At 47.3% G+C, this 20999-nt stretch overlaps 1 protein-coding gene across 22 annotated transcripts in view; it reads left to right on the top strand.

The window, feature by feature from the left end:
• PLEKHA6 (pleckstrin homology domain containing A6) overlaps positions 1–20999 on the top strand; it is a 159601-nt gene that overhangs the window by 84257 nt on the left and 54345 nt on the right. For 19 of the 22 annotated variants that reach the window (XR_004179057.1, XM_031656674.1, XM_031656657.1 and 16 more), the window contains one exon: positions 20255–20335. Coding sequence is in view for 15 of the 22 variants with exons in the window: in XM_031656674.1 (XP_031512534.1) it covers positions 20255–20335 (81 nt within the window). In the remaining 7 variants the exon portion in view is untranslated. Of the gene's footprint in view, positions 1–4657; positions 7250–13956; positions 18074–20254; positions 20336–20999 lie in introns of those variants that run through there. The other 3 variants (XM_031656709.1, XM_031656706.1, XM_031656692.1) reach the window with 3 other exon arrangements.

The raw sequence follows: 20999 nt of genomic DNA on the forward strand, positions 1-20999 counted from the left end.
ATAAGCACTAGAATTGTTTTTTTTTTGTTTGTTTGTTTTGTTTTGAGATGGAGTCTTCCTCTGTCACCCAGGCTAGAGTGCAGTGGCATGATCTCAGCTCACTGCAACCTCCGCCTCCCGGATTCAAGCAATCCTCCTGCCTCAGCCTCCCAAGTAGCTGGGACTACAGGCGTGTGCCACCACACCTGGTTACTTTTTGTATTTTTAGTAGAAACGGGGTTTCATCATGTTGGCCAGGCTGTACTTGAACTCCAGACCTCAGGTAATCCGCCCACCTTGGCCTCCCAAAGTGCTGGGATTATAGGTGTAAGCCACCGCGTCCAGCGTAGAACTGGATCTTCTTAGTCAGTTATTTCTGTCCAGTAATGTTGACCCTTAGAATGGACTTACTTTCAACTATGACACACATACAAAAGCCCGCCTCTCAGTTCAAATTATACTAGGAACAGACCTCCCTCATATTTGAGATTCTCAGGTGTTAATTATTCTGGCTCCTAAGTACAGGGGAGAGGGTACTATCTTGATGGATAACTTCTTTAGGAACAAATTATTAAGCATCCATCTGTATGTGTCAAAGTGTTGAGGGGTTTTATAGTCCAAATTGAGCCATTGTCTCCTAAGGATAAACAGTCCAAGGCAGATGCAGACAGATAATGATTATTGGCATTTATTGAACATTTACCAAGTGCCAGGAACTTTCATAAATTTTTTACGGGTATAATCTTATTTACTCCTATGGTGAACAGATAAAGAAGGCCCATATATTATCCCCTTTTCACAGATGGGGGAATGAAAGCACAGAGAGGTTAAGTTCCTCACCCAGAGTCCCTTAGGTAGTAACTGGTGGAGCCAGGATTGGAACTGGGGCAGTCTGACTCCAGAGCCAAAAATCTCAAGGCTAATGCGGATTCAACTCAATAAAAATAAATGAAAGGATTAGCTGGTAGGATGATGCATGAGAAGGGAATTTCAAGTTGCACAACTAACATAAAGTGGGAAGAAAGCTGGCTTTGGGCTGTGTCCTGGGCTCTAATCCCAGTTCTCTCACTTCCTAACTGTGTAGCCTTGGGCTAATAACCTGACCTCTCAGGTTCTTCCTCCGCAACAGCAGGACAGCAATACCTATCTCTGGGGGTTAAGCAGAGAATTCGCTAGGCTTGGGTAGGTGTTAATTTCCTTCTTTCTGTGCCAGTTGTCAAGTTTTCCTGGGAGGGTGAGGGGTAATTTGGGAATTCAAGGTTAGTTCTTATTTCAAGAAGAAATGTTCAACCAACCCTCCAATACCCTATCTTCTGGACAAGATTTTCTGCCATCACCACTTCCTCTGTATCCTCTCAGGACTGCCTGGAATTGTAGGAGAGACAGGCTGGAGAGAGAGAAGGGTGTTTGGCTTAATGCAGCTGTCAAGCAGCTGTCACCCTCTGGCCACTCTTTCTTCATCTTCTTTCTATCCTTTTAAAAACAAGGACATTCTCTTGCATAACCACAGTATAATTAACAGACTCAGGAACTTAATAACATCGATACAATTCTATTATCTAATATGCAGTCCATATTGAAATTTCACCAGTTGTCCTAATAATGTCATTAGAATCCAATTTAGGATCATGTCTCTTTTCTCTCAGTCTGGAAAGTCCCTCAGCCTTCCTCCATGTTCATGCATTGAAGTTTTCTTAAACAGCACAGGATCCTCTCTGGGACTTCCTGAGCCCTGTCCTGTCTTTCCTCATCCCTGAGCAGGGCTGACTAGAGTAAGGCGATTAAGACACTCCCCTTAGGTGCAAAGTGTAAGAGGGTGCCAAAAAACTCAGTAGTCAAGATAAATAACATTTCAGTGCAATAATTTAAAAATCAAAATCAATGCAAACATTTTATGAAGAACAAAACAGTAACATTCGAAATAAAGACAGGATCCAAAACAGTGCCACTTTAAGCCATATTGGAGGCTGAGGCAGAAGGGAAATTCCAGTAATGCTGGCCCTGTCTTCATTTGAAATGTTAATATTTCATTCATCATGGATTTTTAAGTTAATTTTTATTTCAAAAATATCGTATTAAAATAAGTCTTGGTTGGCTGGGTGTGGTGGCTCATGCTTGTAATCCCAGCACTTTGGGAGGCCGAGGCGGGCGGATCACCTGAGGCCAGGAGAGGAGTTTAAGACCAGCCTGGCTAACATGGTGAAACCCTGTTTCTACTGAAAATACAAAAACTAGCTGGGTGTGGTGGCACATGCCTGTAGTCCCAGCTACTTGGGAGGCTGAGGCAGGATAATCGCTTGAACCTGAGAGGCAGAGGTTTCAATGAGCCAAGATCACACCACTGCACTGCAACCTGGGCAAGAGAGCGAGACTCCATGTCAAAGAAAAAAAAAAAATTCTGATTACTGAGTTTCTGGATGCCCCTTAAACTTTGTGCTCCCTCCCCAACCCCCACAGAGTGGGCTTTCTCCCTCTGCCAGTCATCCCACCCTCAGAACAAGTTGGGAGAGAGAGGTGGGGCTCCATGCCAGGAGGAGGAAGGTTAGGGGACAGAGAGAAGAGGCGGGAGGGGAGGGGTAAAGAGGCCTGGAACGCAGCCGTGTGTCTGGCCAGGAGCTCTCTAACAGCTTCCAGCTGCTTCCACAACCTCCAGACTTCCGCCTTGGGAGTGGCATTTGGTTGTTTTTTTTTTTTTCCTGCTCTTCACATCAAATGTGTGATCTAATTAGACTTTGCATCCCTCATTTCTGTCAGTCTTCCCTGTCTTGCAGTGTTCCCCTTAGTTGACCTGTCCCGACCCTGTTTCCATCCATCCCGGGAGCCCCTCAGGTGCTGCCACTGGTGCGCTCCAGGAGCATCCACCCAGTGCTGGGTGAGCACCACAAAGACCAAGCCAGGGTGAGAGACACAGGTGTGTGTCAGCCAGGGTGAGGGACACAGGTGGGCATCAGTCAGGTCGGGGCCACGAGCGGCCCCGAGAAAAGAGCTTCGGACTGAGGTTAACAGACCCTGAGGTTAGCCTTGCCTCAGGTATATGAGGTGGGTTATCTCAGCCAACACTTCCAGCTTCAGGGCTTTTGTTTTGTAAAGTGAGGGTGGTACTAACACTTTTCTGCCTACCTCATAAGACCATAAAAGAACCAAATGGGATAATGATGACAGTGCTTTGCGAACCGTAAAGGATTTTATTTGATATTTTCCCTTCTGTCATATAACAAATAATCCTTTATTTTGATTAAGACCGTGTTCAGGTCTGCTGCATTATTTGATCTAAATCCATGAGAAGAGTACAGGCAGATTCAGGACCCATGTTCATCTCTGCCTGTAACCAGCATTTCTGTCAGACTAAAGCAGGTCACTAGGAAACCCTGCCCATTCCCACCCTCATTCCATCACCATGTAAAACATAATGGGTGTGCCCAATAACAGGAGTCGTCATTTTAATGTCTCAATTGAAGGCTTTTCTTTTTCATAGATTTATTGAGGTATATGATAAATTGTATATATTTAAAGGGTAAAATTAGGTGCATTTTGTGAAACCATAACCACAATTGAGATAATTAACATATATCCATCACTCCCAAGTTTCTTCCTGCCTCTTTGTAATCCCTCCCTCCACCCTGGCCCCAGGCAACCACCAGTCTGCTTTCTGTCACTATAGATTAGTTTGCATTTTTAAGAATTTTATATAATGGAATCATAGAGTATATACTTTTATTTCAGGGAAGCCTGGCTCCTTTTATTCCGTATAAATATTTTAAGATTCATCCATTATGTTGCATGTTTCAATAATTCATTTCTTTTTATTGCTGAGTAGTACTGTGTTGAATGCATGTAACACGTAACGTTGTACCCATGTGTTCATGGACATTTGAGTTGTTTGTAGTTTGGGGCTGTCACAGATAAAGCTGCTGTGAACATCTGTGTACACGTCATTGTGTGGACATAAGCTTTCATTTTTTTTGGGAAGTCAGTGGGTTGTATGGTGCCTGGATGTTTAAACTCTTTAAGAAACTGGGAAACTGTTTTTTAAAGGGGGATGCACCATTTATATTCTTACCAGCAGTATATGAGCATTCCAGTTCCTCTACATTTTTGCCAGCGCTTGGTATGGTTAGTTTTTAAATTTTAGCTATTCTAGTGGGTGTGGGTAGACAGAGCTCATAGTATTCAATTTGCATTTCCCTAATGACTAATGATGTTGTCTTTTCATGTACCTTATTTGACATTTGTATATCTTTGGTGTTGTTTACTATCTTAATACTAAGTTGTGAGAGTTCTTCATAGGTTCTAGATAAAAGTCCTATGTCCATTATATATTTTGCAAATATTTTCTCTCTGTTTATGGCTTACCTTTTCATTTTTGTAACAATGTCTTTTTTTTTTTTTTTTTTTTGAGACAGGGTCTCACTCTGTCACCCATGCTGGTATGCAGTGGTGCCATCTTGGCTCACTGCAACCTCCCCCTCCTGGGTTCAAGTGATTCTCTGACTCAGCCTCCTGAGTAGCTGGGATTACAGGTGCACACCACCATGCCTGGCTAATTTTTTGTATTTTTAGTAGAGACGGGATTTCACCATGTTGGCTGGGTTGGTCTCGAACTCGTGACTTCAAGTGACCTGCCCACCTTGGCCTCTGAAAGTGCTGGAATAATAGGCATGAGCCACTGTGCCTGGCCTGTAACAGTGTCTTTTGAAGAGCAAACTTTTAAATTCTGATGAAGTTCAATTTATTGATTTTTCTTGATGATGCATTTTATGTCATTTTTAAGACATCTTTGCCAAATGCAAAGTCACTAAAATTTTCTCTTGTGTTTTCTTCTAGAAACCTTGTAGTTTTAGCTCTTCCATTTACGTCTATGGTCCATTTTGAGTTAATTTTTTAATGAGAGGGTCAAGGTTGTTTGTTTGTTTGGTATCATACCACTACAGCGCCATGTATTGAAAAGGCTGTCATTCTCCTTTGCATTGCCTTAATAGAAAAACCAATTGACCAAAATGTGTGGATTTATTTCCAAACTCTCTACTCTGTTCCATTTATCTATACATGTGTCTTTATGCCAACACTATGTTGTCTTGATAACTGTAGCTTTACAATAAGTCTTGAAGTCAGGTAGTATAAATTCTCCAAACCTATTCTTCTTTTTCAAAGCTTTTGGGTATTCTGGATCCTTTGAATTTCCATGTGAATGTTAGAATCAGCTTGTCAAATTTACAAAGATCTGCTAGGGTTGTGGTTGGGACTGTGTTATATCCACAGAAAATACGGGGAGAGTAGACAGTTTAACAATATTGAGTCTCCTGATCCAGGAAAACAGTATCTGTCTCCTTTTATTTGGATTTTGTTTAACTTCTTTCAGCAATGTTTTATAGTTTTCAGTGTATAGGTCTTGCACATCCCTTGTCAAATTTATCCCTTAATTTTACACTATTATAAATGGTGTTTTAAAATTTCCTTTTTTCATTGTTTGTTGCCAGTATATAGAAATACAACTGATTTTTCTGTATGGACTTTGTATCCTGAGCCTTTCCTCCCCTGCTTGAAAATTCAATTTAAAAGAGCAGGGACCTGAAAATATCAAGGGGCAGGGCATTTGCATGACATGATAAACATTTACAATGGCTCTAAAAACATGAGCATCTTTCTGTCCTAAGTCATAGATCATTTCAGTAGCAGCCCTACAGTAGCTGTGCCTGTAAAGGATGGGAAGGAGGGTTGGTATGGTAAATTCTGACACTACACAAGTAGAACACCTCCAGATCTCTGGGATACTCTTGAGGGTGAATGGAGCAAGTGGGAATGCAGTGCAGCCCCTTTAAGGAACCTGGCCAGCCAGCCAACTGCGGGCTGCTAGGAAGGCAGCCCAGGAGATAAGATAAGGCCCCCTGGCATGTTTAAAGCAGGGTCCTGAGCCACAGTGGCTGGGCTACTGATAGGCAAACAGGAACCAGGGGTGATAAGGAGGAGGTGCCAGCTACTAAATCCGGGCTGGCAAGAGGAGTAGCCGCCAAATCACTCCTCTGGGGCCTGAAAGGAGAAAGGGCTATTAATTTTGGGTGTGTAGGGAGAGGGGGCACTTGTAGTCTCTGTATATCCCATTTATGATCATGGTGAAAAAGAAAAATCCTACTGGGCTGTACTTAAAGGCACTCTGTTTCACATGGAGTAAATGCTCAATAAATATAGGCTTATTGAGTTCCTTATGCTCTAGTGAGATGCTCTGATATGGGATTTAGAGACTACCTAATTTCTTCCTCAAATGAGGAAAATCCTGGCAAGGACTTACTCTCACAAGCCTGGCGCTGCTCATTTGCACGCATCTGCATAGATTTGCATGTGTCCTACTTGTAGATACTTTTAGATTTCCCCCAAATCAGTTGCCTATTTTTAAAGGGATAAAGAGGGAATTTATCTCTTCTTGTTCTTGCTCACCTTTCATCTGTATCCTCCAAAAATGCTAAAATAATTTCTGCAACTTTGAACTATAAACAATACCTGTGGTTGCATAGTTTATGCAGATAGAAGCAATTCTTTGCCTGATGATGTGTTTCTCCTCTTAATTTCTATTATAATTCCTAGTTCTGCTCTCCAAACTTCTGAGTGGGACAGAGAGATATTAAGGTTAAAAAAAGAAAACAAAAAACCCTCTAGCTGAACAGCCAGAGGCTCAAATTGCTTAGAAAGGAATTAGTTCACTCTACCTGGACAGAGCAGTTAGAGGCATTTTCGTGGATCTGAAGATCACCTTCCCACTGCTTCCCATCCCAGGGCTAGGGATGCTGTGACTATCTTTGTCTGCTCTCCTTCCTCCAGGAATAAATAAAAATATCATCCCTCCCCCAGATCCCAGCTCCTCTATTGGCCCGCCAGGCAAATATTTCATAATGTGGGCTCATCCAATTGGGCATCGTGCCAGAGTCAAGAGCCTCAGGTTGCGAGTGTGCTCCAATCAGGCGGGGTGGCCTGGGTGGGACTAGAGGGCTCTCCTTCTCCACATGGGAGGCGGCAGCATTACTCAGGTGGATGGCATCCAGGTGGGAGTTGCTACTTTCTCAGGGCAGAGTAGAAGGGACAGGGCTGTCCATCAGCCAGCTCCGGCTGGCTGAGGCAACCCAGCACTGAAGGGGTTAAGGCCAGCCAGCATGTGTGGCTGTTAATGATTGCTACCCACCAGGGACCTGGTGAGTATTAAAGGAAAACCTTCTCCCTATTCCTCAGTGTGAAAGGAGTCAGGACTAGAGGCAGCAGAGGGAACAGCAAACAAGAGCTGGTGAGTAAGTGGTTATCTGTCTGGTCTATGTTTGTCTGAGTAGCTCTGGAACAGAAAAAGGAAGCCTAGATATACCCATTCCATCAGCTAGAGTGGGCTTTTGTTACAACCAGATACAAATTTTCAGCTTGAGACCAGATTCCAGTATCATTACTATGTATTAGAAGGAAATCTTTAAAATTATCTTAGTCCAAGGGAGTAAACTACTCAGCGAGGAAGCCAGAGATACAAACCATTGTCTGTCCTGATATCAAGACAATGGTTTTGTGTGGACCTGAACACAAAGCTGGAGCGCTACTCTTCCTCCCTCTCCCTGAGCCATTGTCTCCAGAAAGGGGCTCGGTAGCTCTAGGCAGAAGCAGCGTCGGCCTCTCTTGTGGGCCGATTTCCTGGATGGGGCCACGGAAGGAAGGCGGAGGGGACAGAGCCACAGGAGACTGGCATGGCTGTGCTCCTGGTTTTAGCCTTTTACTTAGCAGAGTCAGGTGTGGTGAGATGTAGGGTAAGACAGAACCTGGCGGGGGTGGGTGCAGAGAGTTGCGGGGAGAACTCTTCACTCATTAAGAAGACAAGGTTGTCAGTTGAGAGCAAAACTGAAATCCAGGAAGAAAGAGAATCAACCTTTTGCATTTAGATTTCTACTGCCCCTATTCCCTCAACTTCCCCTTCAGGTCCCTCATCCCTTCAACCTCCAAAACATTTGTGCTCTTTGACCCTGGCACCTTCTAATGACAGTTTTGTGCAGGGGGTGTGGACAAGAATTCCTTGGCTTGGAGGAGGAGGTGGGTGCACTGGCTTTTCTCAGCTGATGCTATCTCTCTCTGTGTGTGTACTCATGAATGCCCACGTGGTTTAAAAAAAAAAAAAAAAAAAGGAGGGAGACTGTCACCAAAAAGGAAGTGCTGACTTTACTCTCCTCCTGCCCCCAGCTAGGATCCCTTTTGTTCCGTTGCCTCTTTCTTGGGAGGAAAGAGATTCGAAGACAGTGATGCTAGGTTGAACCTAGGGAGGAATTCGGGGCCCTGGAGAGCCTGTTGGGTAGGAACAGGGTGCTCCGTGTGCCAGTTTCGAAGGCAGATTTGAGCGATAAGGTAAACCCAACCCCCTGGTGGCTTTCAGCTGTGGTGCTTCCTCTGGCTAGGCTGCCCATGGGCAAACAGAAACCGGCACAATAGAGGGAAGGTGTCAGTCACTAGACCCAGCAGGGCGAGAGCAGAAGCAGCCAAGTTTCTGGGCATTTGAGGCCAAGAAAGAAGGGGAAGTAGAGTATAGGAGAGGAACGGGGATACTTGTGTTCTGCCTCATATTTGAGAGTCAGCCACAAATGTGACTAGCCAACCACCATCGCTACACTCCCAGGAGAAGTGTGCTGGGATCGTTATTCCCAGGCAGGAGGACCTCACGGGGGATGCAACCTGCGCAGTTGCTCCACATGCTTGGTTTAATGCTCTGCTGTTGCTGTCTTGAAATCCTTAAGTTTTGCACAAGGAGCCCTGCAAATTGTGCAGCTGGTCCTATTCCCAGGCCATCCAGAAGCTGCAGCTGCAGAATAGTTGCTCATATACTCCAACCAGTGTAGGCAGGCTCACCTGTTACTCAGGTGTCACTTACAGAGGCCGGCTTCTGTCCTGGCTGGCACCTGTGCTGCATCCTTTTCTCTTTCCTCCTCTCTGTTCCTCTCCCAGGGCACTCTGTTCCTCCTTGTTACAGCCTCCATGCCCAGTCTTTCTTCACAGCTGCTGCGTGGCAGGACAGGGCAGGAACAGCAGTGTCCCTTGTCTGACTGCCCTGCCTTCCTTCTCAGGCCCTCTCTTTTCCTTATCTGGGCCGTAGCCAGCATGGTCTCTACGCTAGGTCTAGGCCTAGGAGCACCTCTTCCTTTCCCCTGAGATTATCTTCCCTCCCCTCTGTAAGCCCTGGTTATCAGTGGATGCTCTCTGGCACCTGCTTCTTGCGATGTTTGCTTAGGAACAGGTTGTTTTCCTGTGATTTCCATAGGATCCAGGTCTGGATGAGTGCAGGGTGGGGAAGAGGAGGTGCAGGGAATGAAGAATCCTAAGCCTGCTGTCCTTGGTGGTACTTCCTCTACCCTGTCCTCCTCCATGCCAGCTCCTCCTGCTCCGGACCAAATGGCCCCTCAGAAGACTTCCCTTTCCTCCTCCTCCCACAAGCATCAGCTAGAGGTTGGCCAATCCAGGAAGGAAAGGGAAAGCAAGAGGGAGGAACAGGTCCTCTGTGTCTCTAGCCTCCTCCACAACTCTTCTTCCTTCTCCAGCTCTTCTCTCCTGTTCTTCTTAAGCTGCTGGATGACCTTTTCCAGTGTTTCCCACTAGGCCAGCGCTGTTAGTAATGATACTTTCAAACCATGCAGAAGAGTCTTAATGCATGTGATTTAAAAATAATGAGCCTGGCCAACATGGCGAGACCGTGTGTCTGCTAAAAATACACAAATTAGCCAAGCGTGGTGGCCCATGCCTGACATTCCAGCTACTGGGGAGGCTGAGGTGGGAGAATCGATTGAGTTCAGGGAGCAGAGGCTGCAGTGAGCCAAGATTGCACCACTGAACTCCAGCCTGAGATACAGAACAAGAACCTGTCTCAAAAAAACAAAAATAAAAACAAACAAAAAACCAAAACAACAACAAAAACAACAAAAAGCACAAAAAACGAAAACAATGGATTGTCCAGATTAATTTGGAGTGAACTTTGGAATATATCATTTTTTAATTTTTAACTTTTTGTTGTTGACAGCAGATTTTCCTTTCTTTTTAGCTTAGCTTAGGACTATGAGGGAACTTGTATTTACTGAAGACACTGAGCTCACATCAGCTGGTGGAAGGATACACTGGCTTAGAATTGCATTTCATAGAATTCAAAACTGGAAAGTGGCTTAGAGAACATCTAGCCTGGTGCTGTCCAGTAGAATGTTCTACAATGATGGAATGTCCTATGACTATTCTGTCCCATATGGTAACCACTAGCTACTGTGGCTCTTTAGACACAGTGAAATGTGGCTAGTGTAACTGAGGAACTGAAATTTTAATTTTATTTAATTTTAATTATTCAAAATTTGAATTGCCACATACGACTAGTGGCTATCAACTTGGCGCAAATTTAGGATAGTGCTATTTATTTTATTCCCTTATTTTATTAATGATTATAACATTAGCCACTACTAAACAACTGGATGCGCCAGGTGTTCTTCTAGAGGTTTTAAATATGTGATCTTATTTAGTCTTCCCAGCAACCCCAGTATCGTTACATGTTGCAGGTGGGGAAACTGAGACCCAGAAAGGGACAGTGACTTGGTACTGGTTAGTTATCAAGACTCCTGACTCTGAGACCACCGGCCTTATGCTTTTCCTTAAGGACAATCCACACGCGGTCCATTCCTTGCCATCACATGCCAGCTTTTTTCACAACTCTCCAAATCCCTTTCCAGATCTCCCTCTTCCTCTCCGGGATGTCAGAGGAGCTCACAAAGGATTGTCTCAGTCTGCAGCAAGTGCTCTCCTAGGCACAGTAGTTTTCTGGTTGGTTCCATGGTGGCCCTTGTTCCTAGGCTCCCTTTGGATCCTCCATCAGCAGGCAGCAGTGTAGGGATATCGCTCTGCCCTCAGAGCCCTTGGCAAGCTCCCCATGTTCAGGGGAAGTTCTGTGTTCAACATTTCCCACAATCCACCTGCCTCTAGCTTACCCTATTACTCCCAGTCTGAGAGAGAAGATCAGCTGAGCCCTCCTTGCAGGCCAGAGGCAGAATGGGTCTCCTTGGGCAGGTGAGGAGCAGCACTAACTTACAGCCTGCTGTTGGCCCTCAACCCTTGTCATGCTACCCTCCAGCCGGGAGGCTCCTGCTCTCCAACTCTAGCTGGTTTACTGCTTTCCTCTTCCCAAGGCAAAGCTTCTGCTTTGTAGACTCTTATCAGAGTCTGGCTGGCCAATAGGGAGGGGAGGGGCAGGAGGGGGCATGAAGCAAATGCACCGTGCATACTGATCCCCGCGAGAGGGATTTGAGGCTGAGCTCCTGTCTCCTTCAGCTGCTATTCAGCATCCCAACCGGAACAGCACGTGCGCCCTCCTCCAGGCAGTGGTGAGCCTGCCCTACAGCTGCTGCATCAAACTCAAACAGTTATTCAGTTCCCCTGTGTGTGAGGTGCTGGGCAGGGACACAGCAATAAAGGCCAGGCTGTGGACAGTGTGTGTGTGGCTGCCCTTCCAAGCCCCACATCCAGGCAGCTGTTGTCAGACTAATGTTTATGGGTAGCCCCCAGCCCACATCACACACAGTCCCCAGACCTGTAGCCCACAGATGTTATCAGTGAAAAGGTTTGTGGCCTCATTACTGTGTTCTTGGAGCAGACCTTGAAAAGCCGGCATCTCCCCCTGAACCATGAAGCTCTCTCCTGCTTTCCCAGAGATGAGGAGCTCAGATTGGGTGCATCACAGGGACAGAAAGAGGGAAGCCCAAGAAAACTCAAACTTTGACCTCTCCTGTCACTATAGCTGGGACAGTGCACCTCCGCTTCCCTGATTCTGAAATGGGCCTTCCTTGCCTCCCTCCCAGTGTAAGGACCAGAGACTGCATGAGTTTTATTTTTCTCTTTGTTCCATATGCCTTCAGAGCATCATAACCTTTCTTCCTCTGCTGTCTTGTCCAGTGGGAGATTTGTGTTGTCTACTGAAGAAGGCATCACTCAATACCTTTGTTTCCCTTTTAAAATGAGAAAACTAAGACACTAGACAGCTTGATTCTCAAATTGCTGGATTGGGAACCAAGAAGGCACTGGTAGCTTTTGATGATGGGGAAGGAGAGAAATCAGCCAGCTTCATAACTCTCCAAACATCCACTTTGTAAAATTCCTTTTGTGGGGTGGGGCAGGGTGGGATTGCTGCTCTCCGTAGGACACCAGAAGCAGATCTGCTGAGTTAGGGATGCAGAGACATGGTTTCAGTGACCTTCTGTAGACCTGGTGGTGGACAGCTGGGCTGCCTCAGCCTCTGAAGGGCAGGGGTTTGAGATTCAACTCAGAGCTGGAAGGGGGGTGGGGCATAATTAATTATTGCCCTGCCCTGTTACCCCTTGGGATCCGTTCCACATTGCTGGCTGTCAGGAGAAGGCAACTTGGAGGCGAGGGGGCTGGGGCCTTTTTTCTCTGCTTCTGTCTGGCTTAGCTACTGAGGAAAGGCTGAGAGGAGGAAAACCCAGAGCTGTAGGCAGCTGCTTCTCCTTTGAATTTCCCCTCTCTTTAGAAGGGAACAAAACAAGAACACACAGCACAAGGAGGAGCTCCAGGGAGCTGGATTGCCCCAGTTCTCCAAGTTGGGTCAGGGTGAAGGAGAAAGTGTCTCCCAGTCTGCCCATGGCAGCTTCTGGTGGTAGAATCGCAGTTCTCCGCAATTGGAAGACACTTCAGTGTTGAGACAGTTAAGGTCTGGCTGTACCCGGGAATGATATTCAATAATTCATCAACCAGAAAGGACGTTGGACTGGAGTCTTGGAGGGCCCTGTGGTGCCAGGCATTAACTCTTTTGTCTCTGGGTCATGGAGATGTGAGGAGGTCTCAGGCCCTGGCCCAGAGGTGGGGCAGGGACACTCGAGGGACTTGGGGGAGCAGCTTTTCACCCACCAACATGGAAGAGCTTCAGTATTTGAATCACTGGCATGGTTATGCTGTCTACTTTGGTTGTCTTCATTTTTCAGAAGACAAATGGAATTCCATAAAGTGAAACAACAAGTTTAAAGATGAACCAAGCTAGGGTGGGAGGTCAGAATGAAGTTCCCCTGTATGATCTCCATGTTTTCTCTCATGCACACACATGTGCGTGCACACACACGAGCTTGAACCCATTACCCTGATTGAAGTACACCTTGCCCTCCTGCCCTCAGCCTGCCATCTTAGGCCTTCCTATCTCCTCTCATAGGAATAAGGGACCACCCAGGCCCAGAGCAGGGGCTGGGAGACACTACAGTGAGAGAATGGGGGAAGGAGAGCACCTGGGCTGGAAGGGAAGAAACCTGGACCTAGCCCCCTGATTTGTGATTTCTCTCCCTTGTCCATGGAGCCATCTCTTCTATCTTCTGTCTGTGGTGGGAGCTGGGCTCACATAGAACATGCCCAGCCTTCCATAACCGCCCATAACAGGTTTGGGATGGGGCTGGGGGTGCGGTGAGGATGGGCAGAGTTAAGCAGGAAAGGGAGCAGCATGGGTCTTGTCTCCTAGACATGCAGCTGAGTAGCTTAGGACGTTTCAATAAACTGGCTTGGGGCAGAGACGTACCATCTTCTTGACACTTTGGAAATAACTGTGGCATCAAAGTGGGGGATGAGCAAGGGCAAAGAAGAAAGGCAAAAGCAAGTACAAGGCTGGATGACAGCCACTGGCAGCTGGTCTCCAGCACCCAGAGAACTGGTATTTTGACCTTCAAGGAGCACATGGAGGAGAGACAGTGGGTATTGTTGTTTTTAGAGACGGGGGTCTTGCTCTGTTGTTTTTTAGAGATGGGGGTCTTACTCTTTTTTTTTTTTTTTAGAGATGGGGATCTTACTCTGTTTTTTAGAGACAGGGTCTTGCTCTGTTGTTTTTACAGACGGGGGTCTTACTCTGTTATTTTTAGAGATGGGGGTCTTGCTCTGTTGTTTTTTAGAGATGGGAGTCTTGCACCTCAGGTTGGGGTGCAGTGATGCTATCATAGTTCACTGCAGTCTCAACCTCCTGGGCTCAAGTGATCCTTCTGCCTCTGCCTCTGAGTAGCTGGGACTACAGATATGTGCCACCATGCCTGGCTAAGGCAGTGTTGTTTGGAGGAGCTCCTTCCTACCTGCAAATACCTAGAGGGGCTGCCAGGGCCTGACCCTCTTTGACCTCTTCTTTATGTGGCAGCAATATGTAGGAAAACAGAGAGCTTCAAATGAGAAGTGGCTAGGAAAGTGTATTTTCTCCTGGAGATGGCAGGGGGAGCTTCAGGAATCAGGTGCATGAAAATGGCTGGAAACATAAACTGAGTTGGTTTTTAATTGGGACAGGATGCTGGAGCAGATAAGCCTCCTTGAAAATAATGATGAGATCCAGATGGGGAGGCACAGAGCAGGAACCAACCCTCTCCCCACCTTCCCCTCCTCTGTGGCAGCAGCAATCCTCCCTGGAGTGTGGACAGTCTCGGCTTGGAATTTGCTAGCTAGGAGAAAGAAGGAAGTGGGAGGGATGGGACCCCCTTTCCACTTGCCTTGCACGCAAACCTCTCTCAATCTAATGAGCTGTAATGCTGGAAGCCAAGGCATCCTCAGGATGGGGAAGCCAGGCCAGGGCTAATTCTTTGTCAGCAGATTCTCAGGAGCTATGGAAATGAAGCAGCTTGGTGTACAGCAGATAATCAAGAGAGGCCCAGTGGGTGGAAGGAGTGGAGTATCTCTCCAGTCGTTCAATATTGATCACAGTGGGGTTCCAGGCGTCCAGCCTGGGTGTGTGTGTGCATGTGTGCACATGTGTGAACATGCATGCCTGCAAAAGATCATGAAACTTGGATTAATTTTTGCCACTCTTGACAGCGTAGTGCCAGGTATACTGCATGTGGATGCTGACTCTCCAGGGGGATGTTTGGAGATGAAACAATGCAGTGTTATCTCTATGTGAGGTGCTGTAGGGGCTGAGGATGTCTCTTGAACTACAGGAAAGCTTTAAGTAGGTGCAGAGACAAAGGCCTGGAAAATGGAGAGGATCTGCTTCTTTTCTTTGTAATTTATTGGTCTTGGGACTTCCAGAGTGCCTGCCCCTGGCACTCCCAGCCCATGCCGCATACACAATCTTCTTAAGCCTGGGACTATATGTTTTTCATTTTTTCGCTCCTGCATCTGGCGTATTTCTCAATTTGTTTTTCACAGCCATTATCTCTTCTGCATCAAATGGTCCACATTTTGAAAGTTTACAGCTATTATTTCTAGAGTTAGCATGTGTGCTGGTGAAGCGAGCACTAGTATTTCATATAGTTAGAAGGTACCTCATTTACACATGAGAAAACCAAGGGCCCAAGAAATAAGGTCACATTGCTAACTCAGGTTGGATCTTGGACTGAATGTTTGGTCCTGCCATATTTGTTCCTACTGACGGCACTGCCATCAGGGCCACCCTCATAGTGCATAAGTGACCACCAACTGGACTGCTCTGAAGTTTAGGACTGCTTCTACCTCCACCACACGATCTCTTTTACCACCTGAGATTTTCCCTTCTCTTGGGCGGAATTTGAGAGGTCCATTTGGATATGTATTCATAGATTCATAATCATTTGTCCTTGACAAATGGAAGCCTTTTGACATCCCAAAAGGAAGGAGAGAGGAAGGAGAAAACGGATTACCTATCGTTTCCCTTTTTAATGTTCTGCCTCTTGTAAGTTCTTCTTGATGTCTAACTAAAATGAAAATCTGCCATACTGTGCAGTCTGTTGGCAAAGGGAAAGAACCCCTGCTAGACATTCTGTGTGCAGACTTAATTCAGAGGATTTCGGAGCTCTCGATGAGCAGGGGAAGCCCCAAGCCTGCCTTCGTTCCTACTCCCTCGTGCTATCTTTACAGGGCATAGGAGAAGTAATTTAACTTGCAGCTTAAGCAAAGGCTGTGGGAGGCCCCTGAGCTCAGCTTGAAGAGAAAGGGGATATTTTTGCCTTCTAGAGGAAGAAAGCTCATTTTCCCAAAGCACCCCTACCCCCTCCTCCTTCTGTGCAGATGAGCTTAATTTTCTTCCCCTCCTACTGAAGGTGGATCAAAGCCAAGCTATGTATTCAAGGGGGAGATAGGCAGGGAAGCTGAGTGAGGGGGCGAGGGGGCAGAAGCAGAGCTTCTCTCATGGAGAGGAAGTAATTAATTTTAAGAGAGAGCTAAGATAGGGAAGCCCTTGGTGATAGAATGTCAAACTCCAAATGCAGGTGGTTAAAAATTAAGTCAGGGCTGGAGAGTTTCTATTATTCATTCATTCAACAAATATTTATCGAGCACCTGTTTTGTATGGGCAGGAACCTCAACTGGGCATCAGGAGAGGGCCCAAGAAACTGGATTAGGGACAGGGAAAGGAAGCGATCTGAAAACCGAGGCCTCCTCTCACCAGGATAAATCATTTGCAAAAGTCCCATGAAATAGCTGAATGTATTGACCTTCTGGATTTAAGATTAAGCTATTTAAATATCAGCAGCGGTTGACCCCAGTTATATCGTACCAACATGTCTCATTATGGGTTAAATAATAATGTTGTCCATTTGCTTTTCCATTCACTGATGACATTATTCCCCGATAAAGTTCTTGCTCAATCCAAAAAATTAGATTAGCCCCTTCCTTTCAGTGTGTGTTGTGACATCACAGAATTGCCATAGCAACAGACTGTGATGTCAGCAGGCTGCCTGGTGCTGCTAAAAAGAACCATGTTGGTCAAAAAAGGAATCTGTCATGTGAAGACGAAATGGAATAATATAGAAAGCCAGAGGAACTGAAACGTGATATCAAAAAGAACATCTTGGCAGGATAAGATAACAGTGGGTCTGGAGCCTCCTTTGCTAGAACTCTTTACAGAAAACCAAGGAACTTAATGAGGATTGATTGGAGAACAGACTTGCCTAGAAGCAGGGGGATGGCAGCAATGTCCTTCGGAAGGCCCTCGCAGTCCAAGGATCCTAAGACATGAAGGACATTAGGAAAAGGGGAGCGCTGACCATCTTTAGCCGCTGAAGAATTCAGGGGAATTAGCATCGATACAAACCTCCTTGCTTCTGAGCAGATCTGACAGTCACCAGCTGGAATGTATCATCTCGTGTCTGGGAAGATTTTCAGCCATAAACACACAATGACCCCCTCTCAAGCCCCATTTGCCGCCCTATTCCTGGCAAGCCTTGGGAGGAAGCTCTCCTTTAACATTGCCTGAGCAGTCCCATCCCAGCCACCAGCTCTGGCTCCACAACGTCCACGCCCATCTGGTCGACTTGCTTCTCATCTGTAGGACCGCCACACAGGGAGGGAAAGCAACCCTGTGCTGTCCGAGGGGAGCAAGTCGGAGGGACGGGGGCAGAGGAGCTTCATTCATTATGCTCCTGTCCACACAGAAGAAGGCTGGGCAGGCTGGCGGAAGGGAAAGGAGACCTGCTCAATCAATCTCAGCTTCTCAGCAGCGGCAGCAATAACAGCAGATGAATCTGGAGCTTCATTTAACCCTTATGCCCACGGGATCTGAAGGATCTCTGAGAAGCAAGTTGATTTTCAGCTTAGGAGCCTGTGTTGTGGGTTGGGAATTGGGGAGGCAGGAGGACTGTCTCCCTACAGGTCGGGCTGGCATGAGTTTCAGCCGTGCAGATGGGAACGCAGCCCCAGACTCCTTCACCCGCCCAGCTACTCTGCGTCCTTAGCTCACTGAGGTCGGACTACCTGGGAGTGCTACACCTGCTCCGTGTATGTCTGTCTCTCTATTTCAGCATTTTCTCCTTGGGGAGCTGAATGGGGAGGATATCATCCCCTCCTTGTTTATTCTGCCTCCAGTCCTCTGACCAGTAGCATTCTGGCCGAATACAAGGAAGCCACAGGCCTACTAGGGCACCTAGGCGACCCCTACCACCACCCAAGGAGAGTGCCCTCCTGGTTCTCCAGAGCCAGAGCCAGGAGGAGGGGGAACTGCCAGAGTCTCTGCCACCGATTGCTCTGCATCTCTGCCACAGCCTTACCAGTTGGACCAGAGGACTTACTTCTCAGAGGCATGGTAGGAGCAGGGTGGCCGGCGGGTCCTCTGAGGCTGCCAACCTGGGGACGGACCTGCCAAAAAGATGTTGAAGTTTCGGGCTGATCGACGGGTCAGGTAGGGATTTCTTCCACAGATCATGAGCCAAGTTAAGTCAGAGCAAGCTGAGTTGGCAGCTCATCCTGCTTGGATCCAGGGGCTTCAGAGTAAGGGGTCTGCTTGAGATGACCTGGAGAAGGAAGCATAGTTAGGTCAATGGTTGCTGCATTGCAGTGGTTGTGAAGGGGAAGCTATTTTGAAATTGGTAGTGCCGGGATAGAATGAGGACGTCATTTGTAGGGGTTGCTGGGTAGGAAAGTCTGGGGCTAGGAGAGATGTGCCATTCCCTAGAAGTCTTGTGATGGTTGGCAGCAGACTGTGTGTGTACGCTTCTGTGTGTGTATGTGTGTGTGTGTGTGTGTGTGCGCGCGTGTGTCTATGCCAGTGCCTGCAGGGAAGATTCCAGCAGTTATCATCGGGAACACGCAGAGCAGAAGGAGACTGGAGGGTCAGGGCAGGGGGCGGGTGCCCTGCGCCACTGGGAAAAAGCAGACAACTTGACACCTCAAAGGACACTGTAGTTGCTGCAGACTGCTTGCCCCCCAGACCACTAGATGGGACAGAATCAGGGGCAGACAAGGGTCACCGGAAACAGTGACCCTTCCTTGCAAAGATCCCTTGTGATTAAATTGAGGAGCATGTCCTTGTTGGACCTGGGAGGGAGGTGGGAATAAAGTTTGGGAAGTAGGGAGTGGCTTATCAACGTGCTAGACTCAGAACCCAGGCCCGGTTGACACGCGCCCGATTTTGGGTCCTGACTGGCAAACCTGAGCTGCAAAGCCCAGATTTCCGCACAGACTGTAGGCACTGCCTGCTGTGCTTTTATCTCCTGCATGTCTTTGGATTACATCTGAGCGTGACAGCTTTGGAAACTGAAAAAAACAGTCTTTGATATTATCTTTAGCTTTAGCAGACAGCCCAAGGGTTGGGATGTGTCCTGGGCTATTGAAAGGGGGCCCCCAAAAGGTTATTTTCCTTCTCTGATGCAACTGAAGGGACTAAGCTAAGATTTCCTTCCTCTGCTGCTGGCTGACCTGCCACTTGTCAAGCAGAGCTGGCCCTTTGCTGTGGATGTGCTTGAGTGGCCCAGTCTCCATGGCCTCTGGCCTAGTGCCTGCTTCTTCCGGTAGTTTGGCACCTACGCTGGGTTCTCACAGTATTTCTCAAGAGCGATGGGCGACGAGGCCCTTAACTCATCTAGTCCCTCCACTGGCTGGATGCTTGAATCTCCACTGCTACATTCTTATCAAGTAGTCGCAGCTTACAGGATCCATCTCAGGGGTTGCCATTGCGGCTTAGACCCCTCTGCGCTCTGTCTGCTGCCTTCCTCCCCATCTCCCTTGAGAGCCTCCTTGGGAACTCTCCTGACACTCAGCCAACCGGAGGAGCCACAGCAGGTCTTCCCAAGGAGCCTCCACGATGCTGCTCTCCATCTGCCTCTGCACTTACCCCCGACCCCCCAACCCCTGGTTCCTGCTCCCTTCTGCTTCCTGGCAGGCCGTCCTCACAACACCCTGCCCCTTTCCTGGCCACAGCATCCCTTAATGAGATTGGACTGTTGAGCTACCACTGACCTTCATACCTGACAGCCCCTGAGGTCTCAATGACATCAAGCAGCCCTTGGACAGGAGACCCTGGACTTAGAGTATGGGTGGGTCCAAGCCCAAGCTCAAGAATGGAGTTTTTCGAGCTCCCATTTCCTTTTAAGAAAGAGACACAGCATAAAGCAGGAGAAGGAGAAGGAGTCCAAGGTCACAAGAAAGTTTTTTCAGCAAATAATGAGGGAGCTTTTTTTTTTTTTAAAATGTGGCTCACTGGCAGGCTCTGTCCCTGGGAGAGAACCTGCCATGCATGAGGCCCTGATGTGCTGAACTGGCTGTTGGAACCCCTCTTCCCCACACTTAGGATAAGCACTGAAAGAGTTCAGTGTGGCTTGTTTCCAGCCCCAGAGAACTTTAGTAAGTAGTTGGCACTGACTCGTGAGAGGTGACCAGGTTTCATTTCTTCCTTTCCCCACCCCCTGCCCCCACCCTCATCCGGATGTCAGCCCAGGCCTCCCATGGATCCCCCTGGAGGACAGAGGCACAAGCTCCTTACATGGTCACCTGTCCCTGTCACCACCCAGGGTCTGTCCACATGTTGGTTTTTGTCTCTGCCTTCTTCATCTTTACCATGACTCTTCTGTTTTTCCCTCTACAGCCACAATGAAAGACGGAACACATTTCTACACCCAGTGACTGGCCAGGTCCCAGACGAAAACAAAACATTTGACTTGAAAATGTAAGTGTGTCCCCTACTTGCTGTTTGGCCTTTCTGTCCTTAACCACTACCATCCCACCGCCTCCTTGCAGCTGGAAAGCAGAAGGCAACGGGGAGGGGAAAGGAAAGCAGAAGGGCTTTGCAGTCAGTCACCTCGGTTCTGAGGACTGGAAGCATCTGAGACCCATCTGGCTTGACACCCTCATCTACTTTTCCTAGGGTCTAGCAGAAGCCAGGTTGGCGTACCCCGCAGGTTGAGCTGATGGAGTAGAAGACAGGTGTGAGGCTGGCATAGCACCCAGGGGCCTTTGAGGGAAGAGCTGAGAAAATCTGATATGATCATGAGAGCCAAATGCTAATTCCTCTCACTGTGGATCCTGGCTCACCGAATGAAAGGAGAAGAAGAGAAAAGAGGATTAATTAATCTACTCTCATAGGCCACTAGGCAGTTGTGTCTTTTAAAGTAGAGGAAAAGGATTTCTGGAGTCCCAGGGTCTAGACTTTTAAAATAAATGTCCAGGGCCGGGAACAGGTGGCTCATGCCTGTAATCCCAGTGTTTTGGGAAGCTAAGGTGGGAGGATCATTTGAGTCCAGGAGTTTAAGACCATCCTGGGCAACATAGTGACATTCTGTCTCTCTAAAATAAATAAATAAATAAAAATTAACTGGGCATGGTGGCCCATG

The sequence above is a fragment of the Papio anubis genome, chromosome 1, assembly GCF_008728515.1.
Source record: "Papio anubis isolate 15944 chromosome 1, Panubis1.0, whole genome shotgun sequence".
NCBI lineage: Eukaryota > Metazoa > Chordata > Mammalia > Primates > Cercopithecidae > Papio > Papio anubis.